The 21,235-nt window shown below is 37.4% G+C and overlaps 1 protein-coding gene across 1 annotated transcript in view; it reads right to left on the bottom strand.

Annotated features, from left to right (window-relative positions):
* Positions 1-13,088, bottom strand: part of BBS7 (Bardet-Biedl syndrome 7) — a 39,406-nt gene extending 26,318 nt beyond the window's left edge. The window contains exons 1-7 of the mRNA XM_069592938.1: positions 12,812-13,088; positions 9,969-10,034; positions 7,798-7,860; positions 6,130-6,305; positions 4,702-4,888; positions 1,615-1,687; positions 1,067-1,183 (exon numbers count right to left, since the gene is read on the bottom strand). Coding sequence (XP_069449039.1) covers positions 1,067-1,183; positions 1,615-1,687; positions 4,702-4,888; positions 6,130-6,305; positions 7,798-7,860; positions 9,969-10,034; positions 12,812-12,847 — 718 coding nt within the window. The 5' untranslated portion in view covers positions 12,848-13,088. The remainder of the gene's footprint in view (positions 1-1,066; positions 1,184-1,614; positions 1,688-4,701; positions 4,889-6,129; positions 6,306-7,797; positions 7,861-9,968; positions 10,035-12,811) is intronic.
* Between the last annotated feature and the right edge of the window lie 8,147 nt (positions 13,089-21,235).

Below are 21,235 nucleotides of genomic sequence, written 5' to 3'. Positions count from 1 at the left end.
TCTGCCTTTATTTTTTCCTCTTCCCAGACATTGTTTTCCCTTAAATGTTTTGCATTGTTAACACATTTTCTCATCAATCAGATTTCATGCTGTACTTATAAACAGCCATCCAAATTTACCACGTCAGATAAAAATTCCCCTTAGAAAGGTATAAATTCCTTAAAAAAAAAAAAAAGGAATATTCTCTGATCTCACTGTACTTCTTTGACTCATACCAAGTACTCCCAAATTGCAATTAATTCTCTACAGGAAACAATGAAAATTGGATTTGAGCAGAGATTGATGTCATAGATAAACATTAGCCCATAAAAACCTGCTAAGTCACTTCAGTCATGTTCAACTCTGTGTGACCCCATAGACGGCAGCTCACCAGGCTCCCCCGTCCCTGGGATTCTCCAGGCAAGAACCCTGGAGTGGGTTGCCATTTCCTTTTCCAGTGCCTATCCATCCCAAATTACTATTAATATATTCTGTGTGTGCTCAGTAGTTATGTCTGACTCTTTCTGACCCCTTGGACTGTAGCCCACCAGTCTCCTCTGTCCATGGGATTTTTCAGGCAAGAATACTGGAGTGGGCTGCCGCATCCTACTCCAGAGGATTGTCCTGATCCACAGATTGAATCGGTATCTCTTATATTCCCTGCACTGGCAGGTGGATCCGTTACCACTGAGCCACTTGGGAAGCCCCATTAGTACATCTTACTCTAAAAAATTACAGCAAAACTGATAGACCTGCTAAATAAACAAATAGTAAATATACATGAGGTGGCTCTGTAAATTGCTAGGTCTGCTCTGCCTTACGGATAAAGGAAACAGGATGAACTATACAATGCAGGTTGGTCTATCTATCTATCTATCTATCTATCTATCTATCTATCTATCTATCTATCTGTCTCTGTGGCCAAGCACCATGCAGCAGGCATGGTCTTAGTTCTCTGACCAAGATCAAACTCATGCTCTTGGAAGTGAAAGTATGGAGTCCTAACCACTGGACTGCCAGGGAATTCCCAGGCTATTTTATTCAATAATCACTAAAATTCAGAATCTGAGTTACATAAAAAACATACCTCCCCTCTTCTTCTCATTTCGAATTTCCCACTTGTGTATTGGTTTGGATGTAGTGATCTGAATAAGCCCAAGTTTTCCATCTGATGTTCCAAACAAAAGGTCTTCTCCAGAGTCACCTAGTTACAGTTAAAAGTCAACATATTATGGTTATCTCACAGCTCACACTATTCCTTTAAAATTAAAATACTTTCATATATATTGGCTTTCCTATAAAAACCTCATTTAAAATATTATGAAAAGACAGATTTTAATTAACTTACTTATTTTAGAAAGCTGGTTATACATTCGCAGAATTTTATAACCATAAGAGATGGTTTCCTCATCAAGTAATCTTAAGATGAGGAAACTGAAAAGCCAAGTTCAGTGACTCACTACTGCTAGCTACTGGCAAGTTAGAAGACAACTTTCTTTATTTCAGTTCAAGTTCTTTTTACAGGTTCCCATTTCCACTTAATATATAGTGAAATGATTAAAGCCCTGAAACATCTAAACTTAAACAACATAACTCACTCCCTTATTTGACTGTCAAAAATTAAACCCTGATTACCGCCATTTCCATTTTGTAGGGCTAAAACAGTAGGTGGGCCAGGAACTTCAATTTCATACGTCACATCAGATCCCTGAAGGAGAACAAGTATTTTAAAACTAAAACAGAATACAAGTTGAAAATACTGATACTAAAATGATTCATAGATAACATCAATATTCATATAAAGAACTCTAGAATAGAACAATTGAAAAAAAACTAGATTGTGAATATTAACTTTTGTTAGCAACTTTGCACGTTGACTCATTTTATATGCGCTCATTGGCAAAGACTCTGATGCTGGGAGGGACTGGGGCAGGAGAAGAAGGGGACGACAGAGGATGAGATGGCTGGGTGGCATCACTGACTCGACTGACATGAGTTTGAGTAAACTCTGGGAGTTGGTGATGGACAGGGAGGCCTGGCGTGCTGTGATTCATGGGGTCACAATGAGTCGGACACGACTGAGCGACTGAACTGAACTGATATATATATAATAAAGAGAGCAAGGAAATAAGTATTTCAAATATTCTCCACTTTGAATAATTTTCACTTCAGGAACTTTGCATGAAAACTTGACACTGGTAAATTTCCCTATCAAAACTTTCTAGGAACAACCTTTATCTTCTGTCCTAACTTGGGGCACATTCAAACAGACTCAAAGATACTTCCTAAGGAAAATTCTAGCCTTGCCTTTCTGTATTTCCAAAACCCACTCTAGTTAAGAGGCAGAATTCCCTGCTATTTAGATAAGAAAACAAGTTAAATTCTGTTTTTTTTTTTTCAATTTTGTCACCTATAATGCTTTAATTTGGTGCATAGTATTTGTGAAGCTGTTAAAGAATGAAATAGAATATTAAATTCACATAGAAAAAATACGATAAATCTCTCAATGAAGAAACATTTGCAAAATTACAGTAAATCTGATATACCATTTTGTTTAAAAATTTTAAATACATATAGAATATATGAGTCATATGCTTTATACTTTATTTAGAATAACATTAAATATTCACAGATATCTGTATCTAACTATATAAACACAAAACTATATCTAACTATATAAACACAAACTGTTTTAAAAGGCTACCTTTGGGGGTAACGGATTGCATACAGAGGCAGAGGGGAAGTAGGGAAAAAGTGTGCAGGTCAGAGGAAAGATTTCAAGTTTTTACTTTCCACAGGAAGCACATGGGTCACTGGTTAAACAAAGCAGGGTCCTAGAATTCAGTCAGGTCAATTTCTAAATGGATGTGAGTCAGCTCCTATTGCCTTACTCAAACAACTCATATTGGGGAGCATAGGCTAGGGGAGAGATCAGTCATTCATGCTGCTAGAGAGAACCTTGACCATTACTTTAGTCACCCATAGGGAAAAAAAAAAAAGAACTGATTCTAAATATATAGCTGTTCATTTTGCTGTACAGCAGAAACTAGCACAACATCCTAAAGCAAATAAACATCAATAAAAAATAACTTTAAAAAAGGGGGGGCTGATGCTAAGAAATGGCCATCTGGTAGTACAGAATAAATAGTTATACTTTTTGTTCAATTGCACCATCATCATCCTAAATTTTGACCCAATTAATTCATCCATTATATTTATATTTAAACTTTTATTATATTTTTATCATTTACATTTAAACTTTGTTTTATGGGTCCTGGGTGTGTGTGTATGTGTGTGTGTGAGAGACAGTGTGTTTATTTTATCGAAAGTAACTTTTGGAATTCTTTGGTGGTCCAGTGGTTAGGATGTTGCACTTTTTCACTGCCAAGGGTCTGAGTTCAATTTCGGTCAGGGAACTAACATCCCACAAGCTGCACAGCAGGGTCAAAAAAAAAAAAAAGTCACTTTCAAGAAGACAGTTGTAACTAGTATTATTAATAACAATGGCCTTAAGTAGTTGCTTTAGCCAATCACAGTTTTTAATAAAAATATAAAGATAATAAATGATTTTTCAAATATTTACTGAGTGCTTATTCTGTTCAACATAGTGTCATAAATGCTGGATAAACTCAAATGATACAATCTTGATCTCAACTCTCCCTTGTTAAAGCCTAACACCTTCTCCCCAACCCAACTTCCTCTTTTAGTTTGATTTTTTGGGAGAGAGGAGGGTGATAGACACATTCAGAAAACTAAGATTATGGCATCCAGTCCCATCACTTCATGGCAAACTGATGGGGAAACAGTGGCTGACTTTATTTTTCGGGGCTCCAAAATTACTGCAGATGGTGACTACAGCTATAAAATGAAAAGATGCTTGCTCCATGGAAGAAAACAACCTAGACAACATATTAAAAAGCAGAGGCATTACTTTGTCAACAAAGGTCTGTATAGTCAAAGCTAATGGTTTTTCTAGTAGTTATGTATGGATGTGAGTCAGACTATAAAGAAAGCTGAGTGCCAAAGAATTGATGCTTTCAAACTGTGGTGTTGTAGAAGACTCTTGAGAGTCCCTTGGACTGCAAGGAGATCAAGCTAGTCCATCCTAAAGGAGATCAGTCCTAAATATTCACTAGAAGGACTGATGCTAAAACTGAAACTCCAATACTTTGACCACCTGATGCAATGAACTGACTCATTAGAAAAAACCCTGACACTGGGCAAGATTGAAGGCAGGAGGAGAAGGGGACAGCAGAAGACGTCACTGATTTGATGGGCAATGAGTTTAAGCAAGCTCCGGGAGTTGGTGATGGACAGGGAAGCCTGGTGTGCTGCAGTCCATGGGGTCGCAAAGACGACTGAGAGACTGACCTGAACTGAGGCTGATAGATGGGAAAAAAAATAAAAGTGGGGAAGTAAATGTAGTAAAGGTACTACATTCTAATCACACTAACTCAGATATCATGTGTGGGTTGAAGGGGAGAAAAGTGTCCTTTTTTCCATATATGCCTCTCTAAAAACTTGCTAAAGATTTCAACACATTTGCCTCAAGTGAAAAAAAAATAAGGTTAGTCAAGTAAAACATTAAAAAATTTTCAGATATAATTTTAAGATATTTAAAGTGGTAGTGGTCACTAAAGTAATTTATCTCAATTATATATTGTTCATCAATATTTACATACCTAAATTATGAAAAACTATAAAAATGCAAATAACAGTAACCTGTAAAACTCGGAGTACTCTGTCCTGGCAGGCCAACACTGGTACTTCACGAAGTAGTCTTTCCACTGGAAGGCAGATGACATCATTGATTTTGTCCCCAGAAAGGTAATAATGTTGGTCTTTGCAGTCACAATAATGGTTATAGATGTAACTTGCACTGAGAAAAAGGTCTGAGCCGGATATGTGCCTGAGAGTATGAAAAGTAATTTAAGACATCCACATTTTAAAAAATAAGCATAGGAAACTCCTGAATTATTTTCAGAGATGAAAAGTTTATTTATTTACAGTTTACTATCATTTTATCATAGACTCAGAGAACACTGTTTTTTTTCATTTCCCATACTTATTCTAGTCTTTTGGTATAGCCATGATTTTGAAAGCTGAAAATGAGGTTCTTAAGGCCTCGGGCTTCTCAAAAATTCAGAAAAACTGTAAATGAAGACAGGATAATGGTAATTCACCTGTCTATAACTGAAGACAGTTAATATATCAAAAAGTAGGTTTTTTTTTAATGTGTACTTGTGCCAATCACTGTCCTAAGTGACTTAAATATATTAGCTCAATCCTCATAACTCTATAAACTAGGAACAATTATTCCTAGTTTATACAGTTATCCCTTTTTAAGGGGAATAATATTCATAAAATGTTAAGTAACTTGCCTAAATGCACAGTAGACAGTAGACTGGATTGCAACTCAGGCAGCTTTAACTCTACAGTTATCTTTCTTGCATGCTCAGCCATTCAGTTGTGTCCGACTCTTTGTAATCCCATGGACTGTAGCCCACTAGGCTACTCTGTCCATGGAACTTTCCAGGCAAGAATACTGGAATGAGTGAATGAGTTGCCATTTCCTACTCCATATCTTTCTTAGTACCACACTAAATAGAATAAGGCTATCTAAACTGAATCTACCTGAAACTAAATAGTAAACAGTGGAAAAAAATGATGTCATTAGAATTTTAACTTGAAAAAAGAAATAATAAGTTCATTTAAAATTATAGTTAATAAGATTTAGATAATAATCATCACTATATTCTAATTCTTAGAATGAATCAAGTTTTCATTGGGGGAGGTAAAATATTTGACAAAAATTATATACTAATATATTATTTTCACTAGATAGCTATCATCACCTATGATCATAAAGAGGGTATTTATTTGAATGTAAATATCTGGAGAGTTCATTCACTTCTTTTATACTTTGGTTATGAATCATAACTGAATATAAATACTACAAATGTCTTGAAAAGATTTCAATAACCAATTGATTATGTATTGATTCCAGGTCAAATTCCATTTTTGACTCATAAAGTATTTTTAGTTATTTCCTAGATAACCTATTAAGATATGATACTTAATCAAATGTTTGTCACCTATCCAAAATATTGTAAATGTACATGTAAAAATAAAAAGAAAGAACAAACATACATAGCTTTAATGCTTTCAGTGAGGTTTGTTTCAAAAGAGAGGAACTGTTTTCCTCTCTTTGTGAAGCCTCTAATTTCAGATCCTGCAGCAATAAAAATTTTCTCCTGGGGTGTATTAAGAACCCCTCCTAGTTCCAATCTTGCAATCTTCTGCCCAGGTAAAGTCTTGAACACTGTCTGCAAAAATTGTTAAGGGAAAAATTAAGTACACAAACTTATTGCAAGTATTTTCCTTTATCATAAAAATATAGTGCTTTTAAACTTACAAAAGTTTATAGTTTTACTATATAGGAACACCTGTAGGTACAAATGTGCTTACTTCAACCATCTTGTGGAATTTTTTGCTAAATATCTTCAAACTTTATTCTCACACATATTACAATAACATCATTAAAATCTAAATTCTTCCAACTCAAAGTAGGGGTCACTAAGCAGCAGCACAGCATCACTTTCCTTTTAGAAATTCAGACCCTCAGGCTCAACTGTAGACCTACTGAATAAGAATCTGCACTTTACCAAGACTCCCCATCTGGTTCTAATGGACATGTTTTTACACTTTAATCATCTTTTTATGGGCTTCCCTGTGACTCAGCTGGCTAAGAATCTGTCTGCAATGCAGGAGATCTGGGTTTGATCCCTGGGCTGGGAAGATCCCCTGGAGAAGAAAACGGCTACCTCCTCCAGTATTTTAATCATCTTTTTAAAACTAATTTCTCATGGTTCCCTTACAATTTTAAAAATTTTAGTAGTATAAACAAAGGACTACAGAATCTACTGAAAACCTGAGTGTATAACTTCATAGCTCTCTATTTAATTGGAAGTATTTGCATTATTAATTTCTTTTTCCTTAATTTCTATTTTATTATTGGCATCAGTTTCTTCCTTCACCCTCAATGACTTTATACACAGAGAACAAAATATCTGGAAGAATATATGGATAATGGAAACACTGAGTTTCTGATTGTTTTTACCTGCTTCATCTTTTTGCAAATTCCATATAAGGTATAATGAAGAGTTCACATCTCAGACCTATCACTTTTAAATTACAGTCTGTGAATATGATAATGTAATAATCACTTCCTTGACCAGGCTATATTAAATGGTAAAGGTGAGGTGATGGTCATTTCCAGGTTGCACTCTGTTAGGTAAGACTCTGTCTTAGAAGACTGGACAGATTTTTCCACTGGCCTGAAGAAGCAGGTTGCCATGTTGTGAGAGGGCCTGTGAGAAGATCACATGGCAAGGAAGTGTGGGGGCCTCAAATGATGAAAGCAGGCCTGGGTTTATAGACAGCAATAAAGTGGGGATCTCAGTTCAATAATAATAAAGAATTGAATTCTTCAAACAGCCAAGTAGGCAAGGAATAGGACTCTGAGCTCCAGAAAGAAATTGAACCTGGCTAACATCCATGTTGCAGCCACATGAGGCCTCAAGGCTGGATTCCTGCCTCTGAGAGATAATAAATGTATTCCATTGTTAGCCCCTAAATTTGAGGTAATTTGTTACACAGCAGAAAAACCTTAGAATGTCAAACATGTTTTACAAACAGCTAGCAAATGACTCTTATGCTGCCTGAAGTCTCATACTTCATATCACTACTTCCTTTAACCCATTTTTCATTGTGCTTTAGAAAAAGCTTAACCTGGGAGTATTCAAAACATACACATACCACTGCTTCTCCCTTCTTCATGCCAAAGCACATAACTATGCCATCATGATCTCCAACAACCACCTGTAACAGATTGAAGAGAATCTAAAATTACTGTTATTATGTCTTATTAACTTGTATAGGGAAACAAGATCCACAATATAGAAATTATAATTTAAAAAAACAGAGATCAGAAAACCTAGTAAAGACAGCCCTACAAAAAAATATTCACTTAAGAATTACAAGAAAGGGACAAAGAGAAGCCTGTGGGAGTTGTTACAGAAGTAGCTGGTTTCCTACAAGGTAAAGAGAACAAGAGAATACAGATGGATAAGGCAAGGAGCTGACTTTTTCCCCGTCAGCAAGGCATAAGAATGTTGTAAGATTTATTTTTAAAGCATTATGAAAATAAGTTTGTGACAGACCTATTTGATATATTTAAAAACTTTTTTTGTTTTTTAATTTTTATTGAATATAGTTGATTTACCTAAACAAAAACTTTTGCACAGCAAAGGGAACCATAGAAAAAAAAGAAAAGAAAATCTATCAAATGGGAGAAAGTATTTGCAAATAACATGAGCAATAAGGGCTTAATATCCAAAATATATAAACAGCTCATACAACTTAATATTAGAAACACAACCTGATTAAAAAATGGGCAGAAGACCTGAATAAACATTTTTCCAAAGAGGAAATGCAAACAGCCAACAGGGACATGAAAAGATACTTAATATCACTAATCATCAGAGAAATATAAATCAAAACCACAATGAGATATCACCTCACACTTGTCAGAATGGCAATCATCCAAAATAATATAAATAACAAATGCTGACAAAGATGTGGAAAAAAGGAACTCTTGTACTCTGTTGGTGGGAATATAAATTGGTGCAGTCACTATAGAAAACAATATTGAGGTTTCTCAAAAAACTAAAAATAGAACTACTATATGACCTAGAAATGCCACTCCTGGGCATATATCTGAAAAAACCAAAAACATGAATTCAAAAAGATATATGCACCCCAATGTTCATGGCACTGTTTATAATTGCCAAGATATAGAAACAACGTAAGTGTCCATTAATAGATGAATGGATAAAGAATACTACTCAGTCATGAAAAAGAATGAAATTTTCCCATTTGCAACAACATGGATGGACTTAGAGGGCATGATGTTTAGTGAAATAAGTCAGACAGAGAAAAACAAACCATATATCATTTGTATGTGGAATCTAGAAAACACAACAAATTAGTGAGTATAACAAAAAGTAGCACAGTCACAAATACAGAAAACAAACTGCCAGGGGTTACCAGTGGGGAGAGGGAAGGAAGAGGGGTAACACAGGAGTAGGGATTAAGAGATACAAACCAGTATGTATAAAATTAGGTACAAGGATATACTATATAACACAGAGAACAGAGCCAATATTTTATAATAACTATAAGTGGAATACAATGTTTAAAAATTATGAATCACTATATTGCATACCTCTGACTTACATAATATTGTACACCAACTATATTTCAATAAAAAATAAACAAAATAATAAAATGATCTTAAAAATACTATAAATGAGTCCTAAGACCAAAAAAGTTTGAAAAGTGTTGCTTTAGTAGACTGAATACAATAAATGATAATCAAAAATCTGTTGATTTATCTTGATAAAATGTATTATATGGTAATACTGTATTTATTTTGCAGCTATTAAAGAATCCCATTAGTATACTAAGAAATTATATTGTCTTACAGAAATTTCAGGATTAATATTTCTATAAAAAATCAATATTGTTTGCTAAATATAAAGTTTAAAATAAAAATTACGCTTAAAAATATGACAAAGTTTTTTAAAAGTATTTTCTCTACAGCATATTGTGTTTTATATTTCTTTTTTCATATATACAATCTGGTATGCACAAGTACACTCAGGGAAAATTATTTCCAGAAAAATGGAACATGGTTTTCAACTAGTTTGCTAATACTATTTACTGATTGTACATGATACTTAAATAATGTACAAGAAAATTACTGTATATAAGTGTCCCTTGGTATTCCAACCTCTGTTCAAATTAACAGAAATCTATTTCCACTTTAGCTTTGAAATTTAAAAAACACTTGTCAATAAAGAAGAGAATATAAACCTCTCCTCTGTAAGAGCTAGAGAGATATGGAGGAATCAGTATCTCTACATTACCTTTTGTGTGGCTCTATGTTTTGAGGCAGGAAGTAGCTTCATAGTCTTCTGAGAGGTCACCCCCACCTAAGGAAACACATCAGCTGCATAATGTTTTCTAATACACTAATTTAAAGTTATACCTCAAATATTAAAAGGACCAGCAGATTCTAATCATAGTATGCCTTAGTTTTTTCATTACAATTAGAGATATAAAATAATTCTTATCAGAAGTGAACTTATTTTCTAATGAAATATGCCACAAAAGTCAGAATACAGGAAACAATCAAAAACAGTAAAATTCATGCTATACAGTTGTCAAATCAAATATAATTATGTGACATTACTGGCAAGGTACTTCACACGAAAAAATTATATCTAGAAGCCTTTTTTTACAACTTCAGACAGCTGTTAAAGAAGAGTTTGTATTGAAAAATCTTTAGAAATAGATCATTATTGAAAATGGAACAGAGAAGATTTTTGCTAAGACACCAACATGCTGATGACAATGACATCCAATCTAACTGATGATGAAGATTATTTTACAAAGGATACAGAAGTTGAAAACAGCATGGTTTGCTCAGCAGAGAAATGTCAGCAGTTGGGCATGGTTAGGGGAGGAGAATGGGACCAAAGGGAGAGAAATTGAGACAACAGACCATGAAAGAATTTACATATTGTACATACAGATCTATTCTGTTATTCTGTATTCTATGGAATAGTGTTAACGTTTAAACTAATCTACTTAGATTTGTATTTTTGAAACATCAGTCTAGCCACTGTTGTAAAGTATGGGTTGGAGGGAGAGGAGGATGGAGGCTATTTCCATTATCCAAGAGATGAGGACTGAACTGGGGACAACAGAGATGGAGGGAGAAAATGTGTCAGATTCAACAGATACTTCCGAGATAGAAACAGCAAAATGTGGTGACCAGATGGATATGGAAGATATTAAGGTGGGATCATGAGAAACACTGGGCTGGAAGAAGCACAAGCTGGAATCAAGATTGCCGGGAGAAATATCAATAACCTCAGATATGCAGATAACACCACCCTTATGGAAGAAAGTGAAGAGGAACTAAAAAACCTCTTGATGAAAGTGAAAGAGGAGAGTGAAAAAGTTGGCTTCAAGCTCAACATTCAGAAAACGAAGATCATGACATCTGGTCCCATGACTTCATGGGAAATAGATGGGGAAACAGTGGAAACAAGTGGCTGACTTTATTTTTTGGGGCTCCAAAATCACTGCAGATGGTGATTGCAGCCATGAAATTAAAAGATGCTTACTCCTTGGGAGGAAAGTTATGACCAACCTAGATAGCATATTTAAAAGCAGAGATATTACTATGCCAACAAAGGTCCGTCTAGTCAAGGCTATGGTTTTTCCAGTGGTCACGTATGGATGTGAGAATTGGACTGTGAAGAAAGCTGAGTGATGAAGAATCGATGCTTTTGGACTGTGGTGTTGGAGAAGACTCTTGAGAGTCCCTTGGACTGCAAGGAGATCCAACCAGTCCATCCTAAAGGAGGCCAGTCCTGGGTGTTCATTGGAAGGACTGATGTTGAAGGTGAAACTCCAGTACTTTGGCCACCTCATGCGAAGAGTTGACTCATTGGAAAAGACCCTGATGCCGGGAGGGATTGGGGGCGGAAGAGAAGGGGACGACAAAGGATGAGATGGCTGGATGGCATCACCGACTCGATGGACAGTGAGTTTAAGTGAACTCCGGGAGTTGGTGACGGACAGGGAGGCCTGGCGTGCTACAATTCATGCGGTCACAAAGAGTTGGACACTACTGAGTGACTGAACTGAACTGAACTGACCGTGGTAAGTATCTGGCATAAGTCTCAAGTAAAGTGGCAGGATAAACATTTGTACCATTAGCCAAAAGAGGATTACTGGGAAAGGGGATGGAGAAGAGGGAAAGTCTACGGCTGAAATACTGAGAGGCAGGGTGGTATAACAGAAAAGGCTTTGCTTCAGATAGGAACTGCATCAGTTTGGCTATTATGAAAATTCCCTTTGATCGTCACGTACCGACTTTGAGAATTTTTGTGAAGGAAAATATATCTGAAGTTCCAATACTTTGGCCACCTGATGCTAAGAGCTGACTCACTGGAAAAGACCCTGATGGTGGGAAAAACTGAGGGCAGGAGAAGGGGATGACTGAGGATGAGATGGTTGGATGGCATCACCGATTCAACAGACATGGGTTTGAGCAAGCTCCAGGAGACAGTGAAGGCAGGGAAGCCTGGCATGTTGCATGCAGTCCATGGGGTCCCAAAGAATCTGACACGACTGAACGACGAACAACAATATAATATATGCACAAAAGGTAAGTTCTGAGAATAAACCAGACCCTCGAAAACGGCTACCATTGCTTTTATTACTGTCCGCGTCGCCAGGTCCAGCTCACAGTAAGAAATAAGTGTCTGGCCCGTGGGACACGAGACTGGGTAGAGAAGGAGAGTCAGGAGTTTGAAGCCCACAGGTAGCTGCAGCCAGGAGGGAGGAGAAGGAAGGGCCTTGGGGAGGAATCCCGGATTGCGTCAGGACACTCAGAGCATCTTCAGGACGCTGGCACACCGGGGCCGGGGGGGGGGGGGGGGGGGGGCGGGAGGGGAGGGGCGGGGGCAGGGCGGTGAGGCGGGGGGGGGGGGGGGGCGGTTCTCCTCCTTCCCAAGTGCCCGCGGACCCGCCCCGCAGGCAAGCCTGTGCGGAAGGCGTCTGGAGGGCTCCACTCACACCCACTCCTTCACCGCTCGGCTCCCACAGACCCCAACAAACGGCAGTGGAAGGATCGAATCCTCTCTTAGAGCGGGGCTCACCACGCGCAGCGTCCGCCCCAACCCCTCAGGTTTACCTGCAAATAATCCGCTCGGTTTAGGTTCAGATCCATGACGGCGGCACGGACGCGGCGGACAGCGCCAGGCCGGCTTAGGTGGGTCAAGGAGTGTGGTATCCCAGGCCTCAGGGGAAACTGCTCGCGACTCCTTTGAGGGGTAACGCCAGCTACTGTGGTGGGTTCAGTGGGGGATGCAAGGGCGGAGCGTCAGGGCAGCGGCGTCCTGCGTGACGTCAGGTCGTTCCTGCGAGTGGGCTCTGTAGGGCATGAAGCCACGCCCACCTCCCGACAGGCCGCCCACTGACTGACCCTGCTCCAATGAGAGGCGGAGAGGAAAGGAGGGCCGGGTTCAGGAGCCCTGAGAAGAGTGGTTTCCAAGGAGACCAAGACGCAGAGGAGCTACGATGCCACGACTGCGCTGAGTCCCAAGTCTTTCTCTTTGTGTGTGGAGCACTGACTTGAAGCCAGGGTAGATTCTGACCTCTTTCACCGCCACTGGAAAGGCTCCCTCAAAGAAATATGTTTCATCGCTGTAGGAGTTAGTTTACAAGGAGCAGTTCTCCAACTTTTGGCCCTAGGACCGCTTCAGTTCAGTTCAGTTCAGTCGTTCAGTCTTGTCCAACTCTTTGCGACCCCATGAACCGCAGCTCGCCAAGCCTCCTTGTCCATCACCAACTCCCTGAGTTCACCCAAATCCATGTCCATAGAGTGGGTGATGCCATCCAGCCGTCTCATCTTCTGTCATCCCCTTCCCTTCCTGCCCCCAATCCCTCCCAGCATCAGGGTCTTTTCAAATGAGTCAGCTCTTTGCATCAGGTGGCCAAAGTACTGGAGTTTCAGCTTCAGCATCAGTCCTTCCAATGAACACCCAGGACTGGTCTCCGTTAGGATGGACTGGTTGGATCTCCTTGTAGTCCAAGGGACTCTCAAGAGTCTTCTCCAACACCACAGTTCTAAAGCATTGGTTCTTCAGTGCTCAGCTTCTTTATAGTCCAACACTCACATCCATACATGACCACTGGAAAAACCATAGCCTTGGCTAGACGGACTTTTGTTGGTAAAGTAATGACTCTGCTTTTTAATATGCTATCTAGGTTGGTCATAACTTTCCTTCCAAGGAGTAAGCGTCTTTTAATTTCATGGCTGCAATCACTATCTGCAGTGATTTTGGAGCACAGAAAAATAAAGTCAGCCACTGTTTCCCCATCTATGTGCCATGAAGTGATGGGGCCAGATGCCATGATCTTCGTTTTCTGAATGTTGAGCTTTAAGCCAACTTTTTCACTCTCCTCTTTCACTTTCATCAAGAGGCTCTTTAGTTCTTATTCGCTTTCTGCCATAAGGATGGTGTCATCTGCATATCTGAAGTTATTGATATTTTCCCCAGCCATCTTGGTTCCAGCTTGCGTTTCTTCCAGCCCAGCATTTGTCATGATGTACTCTGCATATAAGTTAAATAACTAGGGTGACAATATACAGCTTTGACGTACTCCTTTTTCTATTTTGTAAAGGACGCTTTTACAAAACTCTTACAAACTGTTGAGGACCCTAAAGACATTTGTTTATATGAATTATCTGTTGATACTTACAAAAAAGAACTAAATTTCTAAAAATAATATTGAAAAGATAATGAACTCATTATGTATATATTTTAATGAAAAAGCATTCTTTTCCAAAATAAAAGTAAAAAGACTGGCTTTGTTTGCAAATCTATTGACTGCCCACCTGAAGAGTAAGCAAGGATGTCCCGGATCTACTTCTGCATACAATTTATTGGTATATGTAGTTTTTGTTGTTTTTGTTACTGTAAGTATATGAAGAAAATGAGGCCCAAACTCAACAAGTGGTAGTTTTGAAAAGTTAGTTGCAATGTGGAATGTGGCTTCATTTAACAAACAGACTTTTGAGCATGTTGTGTATGTCATCAAAGATTCCATCAGAAAAAATCTGAAGTGTTGGAAAGTTGTCAGCCTCAGATGATGGACACAAATTTTTGCAAAATTCTAATTTGTGCTTAAAAGTTTGAATTTTAAGCATTGGCAACAAATGTCAATTATTTTCCTTTAAATGATAGTTTCACTTCTTGAATTAATAAGGAAGTATATGCCAAGTATCCAAGTCTAAATAATCATAATTTGCCTGTCAGTCATGCTTTCAAAAAAAAATGTACCATGGGAAAAAAATCAGTGAATTCAGCCAGCAACTCAAATAATCTTACAAGTGGTTTTCCTTGAAACAACTAATGTACTTCTGTATTCACTAGAAATTCTCTGTGCAAACTTCACATGTCACCCCACAGAATATTGAAAAAGATAATCCAGCATAGAGACTTAAAATTAACTATTTCCACTGCTTCATAAAGGACATTTTTATTAATACATGAAGCATTGTTTCTTGTTGGTAACAAAGGGATGAAGAATAAAATGACTACAAAAGTTTAAAGCCCTTGCCTTGATGCATGCTTAAGTACCAGCACTATTAACCCTTGTTTTTGTACCGTCAGTACAAATGTCAACGCAGTGAAAAAGACAAATAGAATCTTAGTATTATGAAAATACCTTCAAAATCACGTATCTCCGAAAAGGCCTAAGGAATCCTCACACTGCTGCTGGCCTATAGTGGTGATCCAGGATCTGAGCACTGACATTCCTTGACTGACTTCCACCAGTCTGTCCTTTGTGCCTGTCGTACTCTGCCTGCAGAAATACTGCAAATGAATAAGTGGTCTCTGAGGTCTATGAGGAGAGGGTTCACAAACGATTTCTGTGGCTTACTGAGGGACAGTTCAGAGATGTTTATGAAACAAAAATTAATTCCTTAAGAAGAGTTTCTTAAGAAAAAAAAAATGATTTCTTACACAGAGATCTGAGAAGGTTCTACCTCAGTCCCAGGGTATTACGGACAAATTTTTTTTCTAAGTCTAAAATAACTCTGTATGGAAATATACAACAATGCTTGAAGATGGTTTAGCTGTGCAGCAATTTGGAGAAAATATCAATTTAGACTCAATAAAAATACATATACGTTGTAGAAGTAAATAGAAAAATAAAGCCATGAAGAAGATGAAATAGAATAGTTACAGAATTTTATGGAATGTAGGGGGTTGGAAGGTATATTAGTTAAATAGGGCCTCCATATTAAAGTACTAGGAACTGAGTGGCTTACAGAACAGAAACTCATTTTCCTGTAAGACCTCACAGGCTAGGAATACAAAATCAGTGTGTCAGCAGGGAGCCAAACCAGTTGCGGAAGGCATTTTTCTCCTTGGTGCATACGCTGGCGTCTTCTCGCTGTGTCATCACGTCGTCTTCGCTCTGTGTTCTTCCGTGTTCTAATCTCCTCTAATAAGGACACAGTCATGAAGGATAAAGAATCACCCCAGTGACCTAATTTCAACTTAATTATCTCTTTAAAGGTCCTTTCTCCAAAAACAGTCACCTTCTGAAGTAGTAGGGGTTAGGACTTCAACAGATGAATTTGGAGACGAGGAGGGAAGCAGAGGGGACACAATTCAGCCCATAACAGAAAGAAATCTGTCTCATCTTAAAAGGAATAGAATGATCCCAACCCCAAGGGGGCTGGTCTGCGGGAGTTCAATGGCTGTCTCTCAGAGGACATGTGGGAGAAGGGGTTGGGAGGGGAAGCAGGGGCTTTGGCAGTTAGAAAGCGACCACTGGATGTCAAAGAAAAAAAAAATTTTATAACAACAACAAAAGGGATAGAAGCCACAAAGGAGAAAACAGTATGAAAAATAAAGATTAGACATTTCATATGTCACAAAATTTTAAAATATAAAAATAAATGGGATAAATGTGTGCAGTTAGTATTCTTATAAACAATTCTTACAAATATTTTAAAAAGAAATACAATTATTCCAATAAGAAAAACATGAACAGACAGTTCACAAAGAAGATGGCTTCTGCACAACCACATAAAATTGTGTTACCTTCACTTGTAATCAATAATACTAAAGTATGATACATTTTTTTGCCTTTTGAATGAGAAAAACATTTAAACAATACCACTATATATGCTGTAGAGAGAACATGAGCTCAACCATGATGGTTTAAACTACTAATAAAACCACTTTCAAAAGCAACTTAGTAATATGTATACAAATCTATAAATTATGTGGCTATATTTTTAACTCATAACCCCAATTTTGGATATTTAGTCTATGAAAACCACAAAAAATAGGTTAGAAGCCATACTCAAGGCATTATTTAAAACAGAAACCTAACTATCCACTAAATAGGGAAATAGTGCATCCACTTTGTGGGCCATTATGCAGCCATTGAAAGTGATAACAGGGAAGAAGCTAAACAGAGTTGGTCTCAGCTAGAGTCTGTGCTGTGCTGAGTGCTGTGCTCTTTGCAACCCCATGAACTGTAGCCTGCAAGGGCCCTCTGTCCATGGGGTTCTCCAGACAAGAAAACTGGAATGGGTTGCCATGCTCTCCTCCAGAGGATCTTCCCAACCCAGGGATTAAACCCAGGTCTCCCTCATTGCGGGTGGATTCTTGACCATCTGAACCACCATGGAAGCCCGGCTAGAATCTAGCCATAGGCTAAATCCTTTCTAGAGTTCTGAAGCATGACTTGGACCAAAAGAGTTGGCCCCACCTTGACACAAGAAAACAGCTTTTCATGCTTTCACAGAAATTGGTTGTTGACTACCAAACCAGGATGAGGCTGCTTTCTTTCATCTGATGGCAATTCCCTGGGGAACAGGACAGCTGGGATCTCAGAGACACATGCACTGGTCCATTAAAAGGGATCCGGGCGGGGGGCATCCATAATAGCAGCAGCATCTACCACGCCTTGGCATCACATCCTTCTCTTGAAGCTCACCCAGAAAGTGCAAAGAGAGGAAAAATGTGAAGTATCATAACATACTTATTTTACACATGATGCTGAAATTGGAGCCCCTGGGGAGATGACCCAAGAAGAGACTCAAAGGTAACAGACCACCAGCATGGAAACTTTTGCTTCTGTGTGACATAAATGTTTGTTATATATTATTTTCATGTTAGATTGTAATTAATCGCTCCAGGAGACGGGATTTTTGTCTGCTATTTACCCTGATTTTTCCCTTGAACATTATTAAATGCCTATTAACATGCAATAAATATTGATTGAATAAATTAACTCCTAAACACTGAAAAAAAATGCTAGTTTTACACAAACATAATAAATAATGGAAAAACAACCTATGTTGAGAGTTCTAGAATTGCAAAAGGTATGGACTAAAATATAAGATGTATGGACTCACATGAATTTCATCTTCACTCAAGACTCTAAGAATCTTAAACTAGCTGAATTTGACACTTTTACATTCAACATCTTTCCACCCCCAGTTAAAACTATTACTTAATATTCTGCTCCATAACTGTAATCAAAAATATTCATACTTGGAAGCCTAAACAATACTATATATAAGACAAAGTATTGTCTATCATGGAAACTTCATATCTTTATTGTTTTCATATAAAATATGGTAACATATAGCAATGAAAAAAACTCAATATTTTATTCAGTTCTGAGGCATAACATAAAATACATAAAGTTTTAAAAATGTTTAAGACAAAATACTATTAGCATAGCACAAAAGTTAATGAAATATCCTACAATGGTAGCAAGTATAGAGTTCTTTTCTTAATTTAATTAAATCTCCAAAAGTAGAAATTAAGAAATAATCTTTAAAGGGCTTTACGTAGTTCCTTTAATGTTCATGTTTGTCTTCATATCTAGAAACCCTTTCTGTGTGATGTAGTGACTGTTAAAATATTATATATTTAATTGAATTTTAAAACCTATAAAACGATCTTTGAGCTATGACCATAATTTGTATTCTGGTATAGATTTGGTAGGAACAGATGGGAGAGAATCAGGATGATAATGAAAGATTTAAACCTAGCTGGTCAAAAAACAAATACTTTGCATATTTTATTGTCTATGAAGAGATGAGGGAGCTTACCAGCCTGTATCCCCTTTCCTATTAGTCAAGAAGCCTCAATATTACCAGTGTTCAGCTCACTTATATAGTAAATCAGATACAGACATATCACTATCTATTCCATGTAACAAGTGTAACTGAAATGCCTTGATTAAAAAAAAGATGTTACTCAATATAAGCTGTAATGGCAAGAGAGGCCGCAAAGGGAAATGAAACACAGCTGGTGATGCTTGGCCGTGCCTTTGCAGGCACGTGGCCATTGCGCCATTGCTTCCCATAGTGTGCCCTCCAAAACTCAGAGTGGAGCTAACAGCCAAGATATGAAGCCAGTTGTTGATGACATTAGCATTAAATCATCAGATGCAGAAATTAAGAGGTCATAACTAACAATCCTGCATAACCCCCAACTTTAAAAAAAATTCACCACCCTGCTGACTAAATTCACATTACTGAAAAACAACAAGTGAAAATCTAAGACAGTAAGCAAACAGCATGTACTTTAGAAAAACCTTTAATGTGTTGCTTTGAACAAGTCTATGTAACAAATATGTAATGTAATTATATTTTCTGTTAACCCATTTCATTGTGAAATTCTTCATTCAGGATTCAAAGGTTCTAGGAGTATCAGCGATGCCAAAAATCTAAGAAAATCTGACCAAGTCATAGCTGTTTATAAATTTTCTCAGTTTCTATTAAAAAAAAAATGTTTTCAGTATTTGCACAAGGGAGGATATGCTACATAGTGATGGCCTTTGAATTTTTATTTGTATTTTGTTGGCAGTTTGGTTGTATTGTATTTATTGTATTTATTTGTTGTATTTATTGAGCACCTACTGTGTGCCAGGCACTGTACTAGATCCTGGAGACATAAAGATGAATAAGACATGGTTCCTGTCCCCAAAGAGCTTACAGTCGCTTGTAGGCAAACAGGTAGTGCAGAGACATAGTGTTTATTCTAAAATGGACAAAAAATGTCGGTAATGTAGTTAATATTGGGCCTTTACATGCAATGACATGTCATTATTTGTAATGTCAAGGCACCATTAAAATGAGGACCATTGCATATGATAAAACAGTAAAATCATTAAGACCTAACTTTTAAAGATTCACATGATAAAGGTAGTCAATACTAAAAGTTTACACCGTAGTTTTTCAAGTATTTTATACTTAGAATTATTATTGCCCACAGTTGTGCTCTAGTCAAAGCTGTAATTCCAGTTACTGAGTCATTCACATCTCAGCATGCTGGGTTGTTTCCCACTGAGCTTATGAACTAGAATGGCTAATTCCTCAGTTGCCTGGCTCTTGTCCCCCAGAAGTTCATAATGAAGGCTGGAGATATCTTACTTGATTTCTTCTAATTCACCTGTAGTGTTTGTATTAAAAACATAATTGGTAATTTGCTCTTTGGATTTAGAAAAAAAAAGGAGAAGAATTAAATTCATACAACATGAATACATCTGTCTCATAATGTCTCCAACATGGTTACTTTGGATTTTTTCATTTAAAATGTTTAAGAAATGCTTTTCTTTTAAAAATGCACTGACTTTGGGAAAAGCTATAACAGTAGTCCAGCTGTGTTTTAAAAGTAAACAGCAACTAAAGTGTTGTCCTGGCTCAGCCCATTTTTAACACAGTGTGATTTATCTGTTGGGGATTCCCAGGTGGCAGATTTATCTGTTAACTAGTAATCTATAATCAGGATGTAATCTATAATCAGGGTATCTCCTTTCTGTCTTCAGGGAGTTCCTCTGGTTCCCTGAGCCATAAGGGTGGACACCTACATAGATCGTCTCCCACTGCTAGGCTAGAAGGAAATCCTAGTCAAGGAAATATTACTGAAAAGGAATCAATCTATTCAATAGGCAAATGCTCACATGGAAGTAGTATATTTGAGGTTAAGGTTGAAGGAAGGGAAAGCAAGGAAAAAGAGGAAAGGTTTTTCTTAGGGAAGCCGATGGTGATGACTATGGAGTCAGGGAATGAACAGATCAGGTTGTGTGGCACAGGCAATGATGTATTTAATAGAAGGATACAACAAGCAATGGTGGAATTAAGAAGCCTGGATGTGATACCACGCAAGGTTTACACACACAGAAGGCTATAGGAAGCTTCTGGCTAAAACACAACTATTCCCATAGTTTAGCTTGTCAATATTTTAAGAATTTGTAGATTTCAGTTAAAAACTGGATTCTCTTGCAAAGAACTGAAATGTAGATGTCACTGACCTTGAAAAGTAACCCTTGGGGGTATGAACTTATCTTGAATCCAAGAAATGATTCTTCAAATCATTGGCACTTTAACAACATTTTGTAATAGAATCACACATAAAACATATCTTTTATGATACTTCCTGGTATCTTTGTGATGTTTTAAAGTATAATCCATGTTCTTTTATTATATAACACACAGGACCTTTTATTTTAAGGAATCCTAACTCCTATTCAAGAATACATACAAAACACACATTGATTCTTTTCATCTTTT

Source organism: Ovis canadensis, chromosome 6, assembly GCF_042477335.2.
Source record: "Ovis canadensis isolate MfBH-ARS-UI-01 breed Bighorn chromosome 6, ARS-UI_OviCan_v2, whole genome shotgun sequence".
Lineage (NCBI taxonomy): Eukaryota > Metazoa > Chordata > Mammalia > Artiodactyla > Bovidae > Ovis > Ovis canadensis.
Note: the sequence above shows the minus strand (reverse complement) of the source record. Positions and strands in the feature narration are given on the sequence as shown.